This window comes from Eptesicus fuscus, chromosome 8 (genome assembly GCF_027574615.1).
Source record: "Eptesicus fuscus isolate TK198812 chromosome 8, DD_ASM_mEF_20220401, whole genome shotgun sequence".
Lineage (NCBI taxonomy): Eukaryota > Metazoa > Chordata > Mammalia > Chiroptera > Vespertilionidae > Eptesicus > Eptesicus fuscus.
In genome coordinates, this window is record NC_072480.1 from 66924752 (window position 1) to 66939270 (window position 14519).

At 37.4% G+C, this 14519-nt stretch overlaps 1 protein-coding gene across 3 annotated transcripts in view; it reads left to right on the plus strand.

Annotated features, from left to right (window-relative positions):
• TPP2 (tripeptidyl peptidase 2) overlaps positions 1-14519 on the plus strand; it is an 88927-nt gene that overhangs the window by 9799 nt on the left and 64609 nt on the right. For all 3 annotated transcript variants that reach the window (XM_054719925.1, XM_028148865.2, XM_008143955.3), the window contains exons 2-5: positions 2237-2365; positions 6752-6847; positions 8594-8698; positions 11916-12040. In XM_054719925.1, the coding sequence (XP_054575900.1) occupies positions 2237-2365; positions 6752-6847; positions 8594-8698; positions 11916-12040 (455 nt within the window). The remainder of the gene's footprint in view (positions 1-2236; positions 2366-6751; positions 6848-8593; positions 8699-11915; positions 12041-14519) is intronic.

Here is a 14519-nt window from a genome sequence, read left to right on the forward strand (position 1 = left end):
GCTGTTGTAGTTCTCACTAAGTTTCTTTAATATCCTTATGACCATTAATTTGAACTCTGTATCTGATAAATTTCTTGCCTCCATTTCATTTAGCTCTTTTTCTGGAGAATCTTCCTTTTCTTTCATTTGGGGGTGTTTCTTTGTCTCTCCATTTTAGCTCTCTCTTTGTGTTTGTTTCTATGTATTTGGTATAACTGTTATGACTCTCAGTCTTGGTGGGGTAGTAGCCTTTTGTAGTAAGTGTTCTGTGGGACCCAGTGGTGCAGGTGACACAGAAAGGGACACTAAGGCTTATCTTAAAGAGTGTGGATTCTCCAGGTGGAAAAGGAGTCCCAAGGCCTTGTGCTCTTATCACACTTGGCATTATTTTATATTCTTATTTCTTTCTTAGGGTATGGGTCTTCTTTTTCTCAGTCCTCCTTGTGTCTGCACATGATTCCTGCTGGAAATTCAGTATAGATAAGCTTATTACTACAGATCCCCTAGCCTAGGAAGATCCCAGGAATGATTTGTCTTATAAAAGCAATATGAAAATATAATACTGCTAGAGGCCTAATGCATGAAATTCGTGCAAGGGGCTCAGCCCTCGCAGCCTCAGCTGCCTCAGCCCTTGCAGCCCACCGCCTCGCGGCCCTACGGCCCCGCCCACTGGTGGTTCTGGAAGGTCTTTCTGCTGTCTGGTCTAATTAGCATATTAGCTCTTTATTATATAGGATTGTTGTCTATAGCAGTCAGCATGGCCTATCTGAAAGTTTTTGGACTGGCCAAGAAACCATTCTTTAGGAAAATCAGTCTTAATGCTGATTAATTAGTGTCAGGTCATTCAGTAATTAAATTTGTATTGAGAACCTAACAGGCACTCGTAGGTTTGGTGAATAAAATATAAATAGTCCTAGCCCTATGGAGCTTATTTTCTAATAGTAAAAATAAAGAAGAAGTCACTTAACTGTATAATACAAAGTCCTGTGCAGGAAACCAGATACAGTGAGAAAAAAATAATCAGGTTTTGATGGTAGTCACTTAAAAGAAGTCACAGGTAGACTTTTCTGAAGGTGTGACATTTTAGTAGAAAACTAAGATGTGATTTAAATTCATGTGGAAAGACTGAAGAGACAGAGAATTCTAAGCAGAAGGACCCTGTCCAAATAGTTGTGGGGCAGGACAAAATTTGGAATATTCCAGGAATTGTAAGGAGGCCAATGTGGTGAAAATCATGAGTAATGGAGTGACAAGGGTCACATCTGGCAAAGGCTTTTTATATTGAGCACACAGTGAATCCATACCAGTGTGTTCAGTGGAGGACTGGCATAATACAGTTTGTTTGGCTATTGATTTTTGTGGGGGCCAAGAATGGACACGGGAGACACTGGCATTTTACTATGAAAGCAAGAGAGCATGGTTAGTGGAGGGTACTGATAGTGAAAATCAAGAGAAGAGGGTGGATTTGAATTATATTTTAGAAGTAGAATTAAGAGGACTTCCTGACAGAGTTGATGTGGGGGATAAACTAAAGACCCAGAGAAGGACTTTTAAGTTTCTGGCTTGTATGTTGATTTCCTGAGATGGCAAAGCCTGGTGAGAAACAAGTTTTAGCGTTAAATTTTAATTTGGATTTATATGAAGTTTGAGTGCTTATTATAACATCCAATAATGAAGTGTTATTAAACATTTTTCTCCTAAAGGTTTGTGCTTGCGTAGCTCCAAGCTCACCTTCAGATCTTTTCTCAAGTGGTACCTCTTCAGTGACACCTTTTTTGACCATCTTGATTAAAATAAAAACTCCCATACTTCCTGTGTCCTTTTCCTGCTTAATTTGTCTCCATAGTAGTTACCACCAATTGACGTGTTATATTTTTTACTTGTTTAGTGACTGTATAATATAAGATCTGTGAGGTCAGGGATTTTTGTGTATTGATCATTATTATATTCCCAACCCTAAAACAGAGTGTGGTCTATAGTAAATGCTCAGTATATGTTTATTAACTAAGTATGTGAAACCACTTGAAGGATTCCGTGGTGTTTTCCAGGAGTAAATTTTCTTTTTAGTATTATCAAACTTTTGGTTTAAAACAATTCAGTTATTTTTATAACAAATGCAGATTTTTATAGGATGTTTTATATATGTGTACCTATGCACATGCACACACACATGAGGATTGGCATTGTTGTGTGTGTTTTTTAAGGATAAAAACTTAAAACTATAACTCATACTTTAATTCTCTTTAATTTTTTTTAGGTTACATCTGATGGAAAACCAAAACTTGTTGATATCATTGACACAACAGGAAGTGGTGATGTGAATACTGCTACAGTAGTAGAGCCAAAAGATGGTGAAATTATTGGCCTTTCAGGAAGAGTGCTTCAGGTTGGAGCTTTTATCTTTTAATGGATTTTTTTTTCTTTCCATTTTTTGTATTGTCATCTCAAACTAATATTTTTAGCTTATATTTGATGGTATGGTGAGTGTTAGATAGCTATTGTATAACAAATTACTCTAAAACTTCATGATTTATAACAATAAACATTTTTTATCTCAGTTTCTGTGAGTCAGGAATCTGGGTGTGACTTAGCTGGGTGCCCTCACATTCAAGATTTCTTCTGAGCTTGCTGTTGGCCAGGGCTGCAGTTTCATCTGAAGGCTCCACTTTGTTGGGAAAGGGGATTCAGTTTCCAAGCTTGCTCAAGTGGTTATTGGCAGACTTATTCTTTGCTACTAGGATCTCTCCACGAGTCTCCTTCACAACATGCAGCTGTCTTCCCCCTGGGAAGGACTCCGAGAGAGAATCCCCAAGATGGAGGCATGGTCTTTTTATAAATTAATCTTGGAAGTGATATCCTATTATTTCTGTCACGTTCTTAATCTTGGAAGTGACACTTGACCATGTTCTTTTCATTAGAAGTGAGTCATTAATTCCAGCACACACTTAAGGGGAGGGGATTTTACAATGGCATGAATACCAGGAGGGTGGGGTTGATAGGGGTCATCTTTGAGGAAGTCATTGTTTTGTTGTTTGATAGCAGGCTTAGAGTGTGTGTGTGTGTGTGTGTGTGTGTGTGTGTGTTTCCCAATGTGATTGCCAAATTCTTAAACTTTCAAGTTTTGAATAGAAAAATGGGAAAAGTGACCAGATGACAGTTTTGCCTTCATCTTTTCCTAGCCCTTCTGGGAACTTGAACATGAAATATTAAAGCTTTAATAATTACAGACTTAAGTGATTAGCTTTGTCTTATCCTATATAATAAAGCCCTAATATGCAAAGCAATGGAACGATGGGACGACTGGTCATTATGACGTGCACTGAACCACCAGGAGGCAGATGCTCAATGCAGGAGCCACCCCCTGGTGGTCAGTGCGTTCCCACAGGGGGAGTGCCACTCAGCCAGAAACCAGGCTCAGGGCTGGCGAGTGCAGCGGTGGTGGTGGCAGCCTCTCCCGCCTCCTCTGCAGGCGGACAGTAAGGAGCAAGGGGTCCCAAGCTGCGAGAGCCTTGGACTGTGAGAGGGATGTCTGACTGCTCCCCCAGGGATCAGGCCTGAGCCGGAAGTCAAACATCCCCCGAGGGGTCCTGGACTGCGAGAGGGCGCAGGCCAGGCTGAGGGGAATTCCCCCCCCCCTTTCCACTCCCCCCATGCACGAATTTCGTGCACCAGGCCTCTAGTTCCTTATGATTGGTAGAAAGGCTGGAATAAGCAAAAAATATGAAAAATAATTGGAAAACAATCATAGACCAGTTCATAAAGTATTAGCTAATGAGTTTGTTAGATGGCAAGAATTTGACTTTGATTCAGTACTCATCTTTTAAACCAATAAGCAGAATTAGTTTGGGAAATAAGTTTGTGGTTATTTATGTGTGTAAAGAGCTATATTTAACTTTTTCCATTCTTTACCCTTCTGAATTATGTTTAAGCCTTATCTACTGGAAAGCTTGTTGTGGCAATGGGTTAGTTTTCTGTGCTGCATAACAAAGTAACAAAAAGTTAGCAGCTTAAAATCATATACATTCCTACATTTATCTTACTGTTCCCATGGGTTAGATGTCCAGGCATAGCTCTTTGCTCATGGTCTCACAAGACTGCAGTCAAGTGTTGGTGGGGACTGTGGCCTCGTCTGAGACTCCTCTTCTAAGTTCACATGGATGTTGGCACAGTATATTTTGTCCTGATAGCTTACTTATTGAAGGCCAACAGAAGAATCTCTGACCTCAGGAATGGCCTCAGTCTCTCTTTTAAAGAGCTCACCACTAGGTTCACACCCACAAAGCTAATCTCCCTTTTGATTAACACAGTCACTTGATTATGGACCACAGTTGTATCTGCAATATCCTTCATCTTTGCCATATTACTTACCCTAATATAATCACAGGTGTGATATTCATAGATCCTGCCTTCACTAAGCAGCGAGGACTATACAAGGGCATGGGTCATCTTAGAATCTGCCTATCACAGGCAGACAACAGACCTTAATATTTTGGTTCCTTTTTCATGTGTTACAGACTGAATGTTTGTGCGCCCCCCAAAATTCATATGTTGAAGTCCTAACACCCAATGTGATGATGTTTGGAGGCAAAAAAGACCTCTTTACTAGGATTTCACTGCATGGAATATTAACACTAAGGATGACACTTGACTCATAAGAAAATGTTCATTTTGTTAGGTATCTTTAAAGACCCAGGGAAAAAGAGATGTAATGAGTAATTTAAGAGATTCTGTTTCTTGTGTGACAATCAGTCTTATTATGTTATAGTGATCATGTAATTAAAACCATTTTAAAGATACCAACTTAAAATGGTCAAAATATAAAGTTTTGATATTTAAAGAAACTGAAAATGTCTTCATTTGTAAAGAATATTCAAATAGGTAAAATGACATTTTCCGTAATTGCCTCATAAAGAATAGTTAGCTTTATTCTAACTTGGTTAAGGTTAGATATCAGAACCATAATTTAATTTCTGATTTTTATTTTTTAGTTTAATTTTTGTAGCTAAGTATTCCGTGAGGAAAGTATATAGTGGTGATTTGAAAAGAAAAATACCTGGTTGCTGTCTTGGCTGAGTGGCTCATTTGGTTGGAGCTTCATCTCCATCCCATACACCAAAAGGTTGCGTGTTTGATTCCTGGTCAGGGCACATACAAGAGGCAACCAATCAATGTTTCTCTCTCACATCAATGTTTTTCTCTCCCCCCCCCCGTCCCCTCTGTAAAAGTCAGTAAACATATCTTCCAGTGAGGATTTAAAAAAAATAAAATAAAAAAGAAAGCTTTTAAGAACAAAAGTATCTGGTTGCATGGAACCTGCAGATTTTGAGCTTTTTTAATAAATACAAGTTATGTCTATCAGATTATTTTTATTGTATTACATATACTTTATTTTTTAAATGGAATTAAATATAATTTTTTTAATGCTCACTAGAGGATATATTTTACTGATTTTAGAGAGAGGAGAAGGTTGTGTGTGTGAGAGAGGGAGAGAGAGAGAAAGAGAGAGTGAGTGAAAGAAAGAAAGATATGAGAGAAACATCGATTGGTTGCCTCCCATATGCGCCTTCACTGTGGATCAAACCTAGGTATGGGCCCTGGTAAAATCGAACCCACAACCTTTCAGTGCACAGGATGTTGCTCCAACCACCTGGACCACACTGGCCAGGGCTGTATTACATATATGTTAAGTAATTGTAATTAAATAAACAGCTGTTCATTTCACAGTTCTTATAATTAGTTATTCCATTATCAGGGGTGGGGAACATCTGGCCTGAGGTCCATATAAGGCCCAAGAAATCATTTGGTCTGGCCCTGACAAGGCATTAGGGGTGAGTTAATTAAATGTTTGACCAAATTTAGCAGGCCAATTTTTTAAAATATATTTTTATTGACTTTTCTAGAGAGAGGAAGGAAGAGGGGGGGAGAGAGATAGAAACATGGATGAGAGAGACACTTCGACTGGCTACCTCCTGTGTGCTCCCTAATGAGGATTGCACCTGCAATCCTGGCATATACCCTGACCTGGAATCGAACTGGCGGTGGCTGGCTTTGGCAGCAGCAGTGGGGTGATGGACGCAGCACCTTCCCCTGATCCTCCTGTTCACCTCCTGCAGAGGGAGGCCAGACTTCGGCTTAGGCCTGTTCCCCACAGGCTCAGTAGGGCATCCCCTGAGGGCTCCCAGACTGTGAGAGGGGGCAGGCCGGGCTGAGGAAACTGCCACCCAGTGCACGAATTTTCGTGCACCGGGCCTCTAGTGTTATATATAATTAAAATGATCTTATAGAACTTTTTTCTTACTAATGCAAAGAGCTCTTAGCTTCTAGACATTATCTCTGTTATATCTTAGAGCCCAATGAAGCTCTTGTTATTAACAAGAAATCTAAGATTAAGAGGTTCTGTAAATTGCTTCCCCTCCCAACTATTTGATGGGCAATAGAGTGATGAAGGGAGAGGTGAGGTGTCATTGATGCTTAAGAACTAAAGATCTTAGTGGTTTAATAAGGTTGCACATGTTGAAAGCACTTTATAAACTATGAAGCATTGTGTAAATGAAGGGTGTTCTAGTTGAATCATCTTATTTATGGTTGAGATAAAAGGAGCCAGAGAGATATTAAGTGGCACTTTAGAATATTAAAAATAGTGCTCTGTATGTGAGTCTAATCATCCAAGTTGAGCCATTAGGATATAAGTGAAATACATTTTTCTCCAGTAAGTTAGTCATTGGAATTGGGAAGCATTTGGTGCATTAATAATTTACTTTTTTTTCTATAGATTCCTGCAAGCTGGACAAATCCCTCAGGCAGATATCATATTGGGATAAAAAATGGCTACGACTTCTATCCAAAGGCTCTCAAGGAAAGGATACAGGTGATGTTCAATCTAGTATCACTGATTTATCTTCTTTCTCAAATTTTATTCCTACTGAAGAAAAAAATTATAAATTCTCACTAACTTTTAATTATTTTGGATGATGGAAGACTTTTAAACAATGACTTCTTAAAGATTCTGTTAAATGGAATTTTACCTATTAAAGTCATTGTTCTTAATATTGAATACATACATAAGCTTAGGGAAACTGGATACACTGAAATTATATTAAATGTTTGGGCATATGTGTTTTTCTGGGAAATGGCATATACCTTTCATTGTATTTTTGAAAGACTTTTTTTTTAACCTCAAAACGATTAAAGACAGTTTATTTAAAATCCAGACTTTTTAGCTTTTATGACCATTTGTCCCATTTTTCCATAGATTAACCTTGATTCCAGTTGGTTATTCAGTATTAAGGAAAGGGTTACTCAGACCTAAAGCAGCTGCAGTATAGGAAGCACAAATCTGTCATTAAAGAAGTAAAGCTGTGAATTGAGGGATAAGGAGCCTGCTTTAAAGCAGCACTATTCAGTAGACCTTTCAGTGACAATGGAAATGTTCAAAATGTTCAGTATCTGTCCATATGGTAGTACTAGCCACAGGTAGCTATTGCGAACTTGAAATGTGACTAGTATGACTAAGGAATTGAAATTTTAATTGATGTAATATTTTAGAATTTCCGTTTAAAAAGCGCCATGTGGCTACTGGCTCCTGTATTTGACAGTACCACTGTAGAAGATGGCTATGATACTAGTTGCTGATGTGGACAGGGTTCAGGGCTTCAACTGTAAAATGAGATGTAAACCTTGAAAATGAGCCTGAAGGGCAAGACCTATGGGTCCTTTTATGTAATCGTAATATCATTATCTGCTTCTCCAAGGGTCTATGGACCATACGAAGATATATTACATTTATAATAATCAATACTTGTTAGATTCCAATCATTATTACAAAAAATAATGCACCTAACTTTTATTTGGTGCCATTTTATTTTAAAATTTCAGGCTGAAGTACACATATACAGCACAATGTTTTTTTTTTGCACTATATTAAATGTAATCAACTGTGTTGATGAGGTACAAATTAACATACAAAAATAGAGTGATAAAGTTAAAGCTGAACCCTGCACTCCTTAGCTCAGTCAAGTTGCTTATTTTACTGGAAAGGACTTTTTCCTTGGAAGTTAAAGACAATGGAGATTAAGGTAAGACCAATTTCAGTAAAAAATAAACCTATCAAGTCATAGAGGATCAGAAATTAATATGCTAGCGAGGGGGGAAATTGAGGAAGCCTGCATGTCCATCAAAATGCAGCTGCAATCTTCCTCCTGTCCTGTGCTTCTACTTAACTTGAGGCATTGTTCAGTTCTGTAAGGTCCCAGAATACAGGTTTGTTTGTTTGTTTGTTTGTTTGTTTTTACTTTCATTGACTGGGAATTCAGTTATCTGACATTGTATTATTTACTCTTCGAAGGATTTAAATTGTGGCATACAATGTATAAAAATACATTTGGGTGTGTCTTGATAAACTTGTTCTCTTAAAACCTAGATGCAGTGAATGAAATCATTTTTTAATAATCCATTCATTGCTTTATCAAATTGATTATAAATGATTTTTTTACCCTCCTTATGAGAATCATGTAACGTCACAGCTGATAACATCTAGGGCCACATATGAATAAATGCCTATGTTTACCCAAATATTTGTCAACCTCATTGGGAGGTAATTTTTCTGTATTTACAGAAAGAACGGAAGGAAAAAATCTGGGACCCTGCTCACAGAATGGCCCTGGCAGAAGCTTGTAGAAAACAAGAAGAATTTGATGTTGCCAACAATTCCCCTTCTCAAGTTGGTGCTCGTCATTTTTATTTAAACATTACTTTAGGACCCTGTACCATAGAGTTCTTAGAGAATTATTAATAGACTGTTTTTTTCCCCCACACGTTTTAAATTGTTTAATTTTACTCATTTTTTCTTTAGTGTTTATCTGAAATCAGTTCACATATGTACTAATTTTTAAAAACTTATTGAGCATATAAGAACATGTAAAAGCACTGTAGTCATGAGTTATCACAAAATGAACATTCGCATATTAGCAGCAGCATCTCATGCCTCTTCCTAGTTATTGCTTTCTTGTTCCTTCTTAAAGGCAACTATCATCCTAACTTCTAAAACTATTGAATGATTTTGCCTATTTTGAATTTTGTAAACTGAAATCATGCAGTGTGCGTTCTTTCATGTGTAGCTGATCTCACGTAGTATATTTGTGAGATTCATCCATATTTGGGGTATTGAAATAGTTTGTTCACTTCCCTTGCTATTTGATGGATAGAGCACAATTTATATATCCATTCTGCATATTGATATTTTCTTTGTTTTCAGTTTTTGGCTATTAAGAAAAATACTATTTTGAATATTGTGTGTGTGTGTGTGTGTGTGTGTGTGTTGTGTGTTGTTGTTGTTGTTGTTTTAGATTCTACATATAACTGAAACCTTTGGTATTTGTCTTTCTCTGTCTGACTTAGTTCACTGAGCATAATACCCTCTAGGTCCATCCATGTTGTCACAAATGGCAGGGTTTCATTCTTTTTTATTGCTGAGTAATAGTTCATTGTATATATCTGTCACATCTTTTTTATCCAGTTACCTATTGAATAACTCTGCAATGAACATAGGGGTGTAGATATCTTTTTGAATTAGTGTTTTCATTTACTCTGTATAAATGCTAGGAAGTGGAATTTCTGGGTCATATTGAAAATCTACTTCTATAATATTTTTTGAGGAATCTCCATATTTTTTATTTTTTATTATTTTTATAGATTTCCGGAAGGGAGAGAGCTAGAAACATCAGTGATGATAGAGAATTGTCAATCAGCTGCCTCCTGCATGCCCCCCACTGGGGATTGAGCCTGAAACCTGGGCATGGGCCCTGACTAGGAATTGAACTGTGACCTTCTGGTTTATAGGTCGACGCTCAACCACCGAGCCACACCAGCCTGGCTCTCATTGTGGTTCTGAGTTGCATTTTCTTGATGATTAGTGATGTTGAGCATATTTTTGAGGCAGAATAATAAGAAGCTGGGAAAATTCATTGGCAAGTGAAATGGGAAAACTGAGGCAGGTGGCCGATTCAAACTGGCTCATCCAGCACCCTGACTCACCTGCCTCCTTCTCCCTTGCATGACCACTCCCTAAGCATTAGCCCTCAGGAAAGTGAGGTTCTGGTGAGCATCAGATATCTTAGGAACAAAGCCTCACATCTGTTGACCAGAGACAGAGTTTTGGTCAAACTAGAGATAACAGCCCTGTTGGTGTTGCTAAGTGATTAGAGCATCGGTCCAGGAACTGAAGGGTCTTGGGTTTGATTCCCAGTCAGTGGCAGGTACCTGGTTCGCAGGTTCGATTCCTCACCCTCGTTAGGGCATGTATGGAGGCAACCAATAGAAATGTCTCTCACATCGATGTTTCTCTCTCTCTCTCTCTCTCTCTCTCTTTTTCTTTCTCCTCCCTCCATCCCTTCCATTTGCTTTCAAAAAAAAAAAAATTAATAAATGGAAAAAATATCCTGGGTGAGGATTAACAGCACCAATAAAAAACCTAGATGTAATATCTAGGTCTCATTGTTTCAGCACCAGACCCAGAGAAGCAGCAAAACCAGATGAAGCAATGACATGACTAGCATCAGAATCAGATAAAATGACCAATGACCCCACTACCTTAATCTCAACCTGTCGGCAGAGACCACAACCCTGACCCTATCCTATTTTGAACATTCTTATGCATTTTTTTATTTTGTGGAAGAGGAAGTCATTAGTGGTTGTACCAATTTATGTTACCACAAGAAGTATATGAGAGTTCCTATTGTTCTACATCCTTAAATAGCCAGTAGTTTTTATAAAGTTAATTTATAAAATAAAAATAATATATTTATTATGTAGAAAATATTTGCTAGTTGCAGAGACTTTTGGACAACACAGGTATGTAAAATAGCCAGTGTGGAAGCCTCTAAAATGTCACCCTCCAGGGATGGTAACAACAACTCTATCCTTCTAAAGTTTTCTTTTAATGCATGTGTGTACCTTTTCTTAATAAAAATTGAATCAAATGAGTGGTTCTTAACCCTGCCTGCATATTAGAACCATATGAAGAGCTTTAAAACTGCCAGTGCTTGTGCCTGGAGAAGAATTACATCAACACTTTGCAGGGAGGCAGACATTTTTAAAAGCTCCCCGTGAGCTTTAATTAGAATGCAGGCTGGGGTTGAGAACCACTGGCCTGTGTAGCTCTCTGTACACATTTATTTATATTTACTTAATCTGTGTACAGCATCCTTTTCGTAACAGCTGTATAATTTTCAGTTAGATCACTATTTGTCCTAATTCAGCCTCTTATTACGCAGATTAAATGTAGCATTTCAAGTGCTAACTTAAGATTTTTGGAATTAATGAAAATTAAATTTTCATTCACTAGAACCATTCAGGTGAATGTAGAGCAGTCCAGTGTAGTGTGTAGTTAAAAAATACTTAGGTTGAAGCATATGGAATTCTCATTTTTGTAGATCAAAATGGTTAAATAGCCTATATGTACATGATAATGTATATAGTATATACTTAATGTAGTATATTCTAAAAGAGATAAGACAGTTCATGGTTTCTATTATTGGGTTCTTAAGAAACAGATTTTAAATGGAAACAGTCCCAATATAAAAATCTAAAAGTTGATTGATGACCTATTTATAGCAATTTTATAATTACTTTTGAAAATGAGTAATGTAGATAAAGGATATGTTACCAAAACATGTTTTGGCCAAATGACATCACCAACATAAAATATAGTGTCTTTCTCCAAGTCAGTGGAGTGAGTGATTGAATGAAAGATTGAGTAAAAGAAGTATTATTTTTTAAATGTTTAATATATTAATTGATGCCTGCATCATTAAATTGAACTACAAGTTGCATAGATATAAAATAACTACTGTTAGGTCCCAGTGTCTTTGGTTATATATTAATACAACTTTTCAAGAGTACAAAATATACTAATATTAATGTATTTTCCCATTGATTAGGTAAATAAATTAATCAAAGAGGAGCTTCAAAGTCAAGTGGAATTGCTAAATTCTTTTGAGAAAAAATATAGTGATCCTGGCCCTGTATATGACTGCTTGGTATGGCACGATGGTGAAGTCTGGAGGTAAACTTAATGTATTATACTAGAGGCCCTGTGCACAGATTCATGCACTGGTGGGGTCCCTAGGCATGGCCTGCGGGGATTGGGCCGAAACCGGCAGTGCAACACTGCCTGCTGCTCCTGCCTGCCACTCCCGCTCATCCCGACCCCGCTGCACCTGCCGCTGACTCGTGATGGGAGAGGCTCGTGCCGCCGCAGCTGCACTTGCCAGCCATGAGCCCTGCATCTGGTGCCCGTTGGTCAGCTGAGAGGTGCTCCCACTGTGGGAGCACACTGACCACAGGGGGCAGCTCCTGTGTTGAGCGCCTGCCCCCTGGTGGTCAATTCGCGTCATAGCGACTGGTCGTTTGGGTCGCTCCAGTCGCTTAGGCTTTTATATACTGGTATATAAATAGCTCTTTACGTCAAAATATTTTTTGTCTACTCTGAAGGACATTAAACCCTCAAAACTGCCAGAGATTTGGTTTATTATGACATTAATATTATTAAGCAAAACTATTTGAAAGCCAAATTAGCTTTTGGGTAGTTTTGGATAAGCCTTTTGAACTTCTTAGTACTTTAGATACTAGACCTGACTCTTGTGTTTAAAGTTTATTTCACCAGATAGTCATCAGTAACCAGATTTTATCACTTGAATCATTGATACATATAAAAGTGTTCCTGGTTGAAGCTGGGCAATTTGGAAAGTAACTGCAAGAGAATATTGCAAAGCATATACTTTGGAAAAGGGAGGAAAGTTGAATGAAGATATCTAAATTGAGACAAGGTAGCTAAGTTGAAGTGAGGCATTATAATATGGGTGGTATGATACAGATTTCATTCTCTAAGATGGAAGCTAGGAACATCTCTTAAGCCTGATTTTCTCATCTGTTAATTGAGATAATAATACTACTTTCCTAGAGGATTTTATAAAAATTAATTTTATTGTTTCTAGACACAGTATGCACTCAATAAATGTAAGCTTTTGTTGCTGTTATTAATAATAGTAATATTGATGATTTATACCAAGTTACCTATCCTACACATTTTCATTTTTTTTCTTAGAATTATACACTGCAGATATATTTCTTGGAATTGGTAGTATGACTTCTTGAAAACTATCTGCATGGAAATAGGAATGTGTTCTTAATACAGATATATAGGCATATGCGTGTTTTAGGGTACCAGTAGTAAGCCAGGGGCTTTCCTAAAATCTCCTTTTTTTGTTTGTTTCTTTTGCTTTGGATAGAATTATATTTTAATTTTTTTAAACCCCTAAAACTTAAAATCAAATATAGTTTTACAGTTTGATTCCCTGTTCATATGCAGAGAGTCATTTCCCAAGATACAGGACAAGATATGATGACTTGATTACTTTTCTCAGATTGTTTACTTTACAATGTACCCTTCTTAAAGGAGGTATTTTCTTTTATGGATGTCAGTACTACCTCACCTCTGACAATGGGTATAAATTTTTAATTGAATGAAAAATCCCTGCTCCATTTGAATTTTTCATTCATATGATATTAAAATGAATGTAGTTTTTGCAAGTATTTAGTTATGTTGTATGGGTGTGTGTATGCATGTAGGTATACACACATTTGTGGACTTTTTTTCCTACAAAGCTATGCAGAAAGCTTTGATCGTAGTGATTGTAATATAAAAAAGTGTTCAATGGTATGGTTTAGCAAAATTTGGTATATTCACTACATGGTGTAACATGAGACAGTCATTCCTAGTGATAAGGCTTAGGTGAGTTTTATTGTGGGAGAGGAGGCAAGGTTAAATGTGTGGAAAATACTAGATACAAAACTGAGTATATGTGGGGGAAATGTACTACAAAAGGACTGAAAGAAATACTATAATATTAGTAGGGATTGCATAGTGAAGCAATAGGTGGTTTCAGTTACAGTATTTTCCACACATGACTGAAAACTGCAGGCTAGTTTGTCCTCAGAGAAAGGAATTTAGGATCACGAGGTCCAGGGTGCCAGTATGTTTCCAGAAGGTTTACTTGGTCGTTAAGGCAGTTGACAGAGTAAGTGATAAATTGTAACAGGTTGTTGACAGTATTCTAAGACACCTTTAGAATTTTTCTGTTGGAAATGACATTTAATCAAACATTAAATGAAATGCAATTTGAAATCACTAGAGTAACATTTTAGACAATATTATGAGTGAGAAGTGTAGCAGAATTATGCTTCACGTGCTACTGGGAATACGTTTTTTTAAAGCATCATCATATATCATTTAGGGCTTTAATTTCCCCACCTCATTTCAGAATTAGATCCAGAATTTTTTTTCGGAGAATCTTAAAAACTCCACATTACCTAAGGCGAACTTTAGGCACAGCCATTTCTGAGGGAGAGTAAAGTGACCTTAAATATCATGTGTTTGTTTTGTTTTTCTTTCACAAAGAAGGTCAAGCCTAATCTCCGCCTGCCACATTTCCAGTAATTGTTAAACCCACATCTCTGCACTTAGTAGATAACCTAATATAACT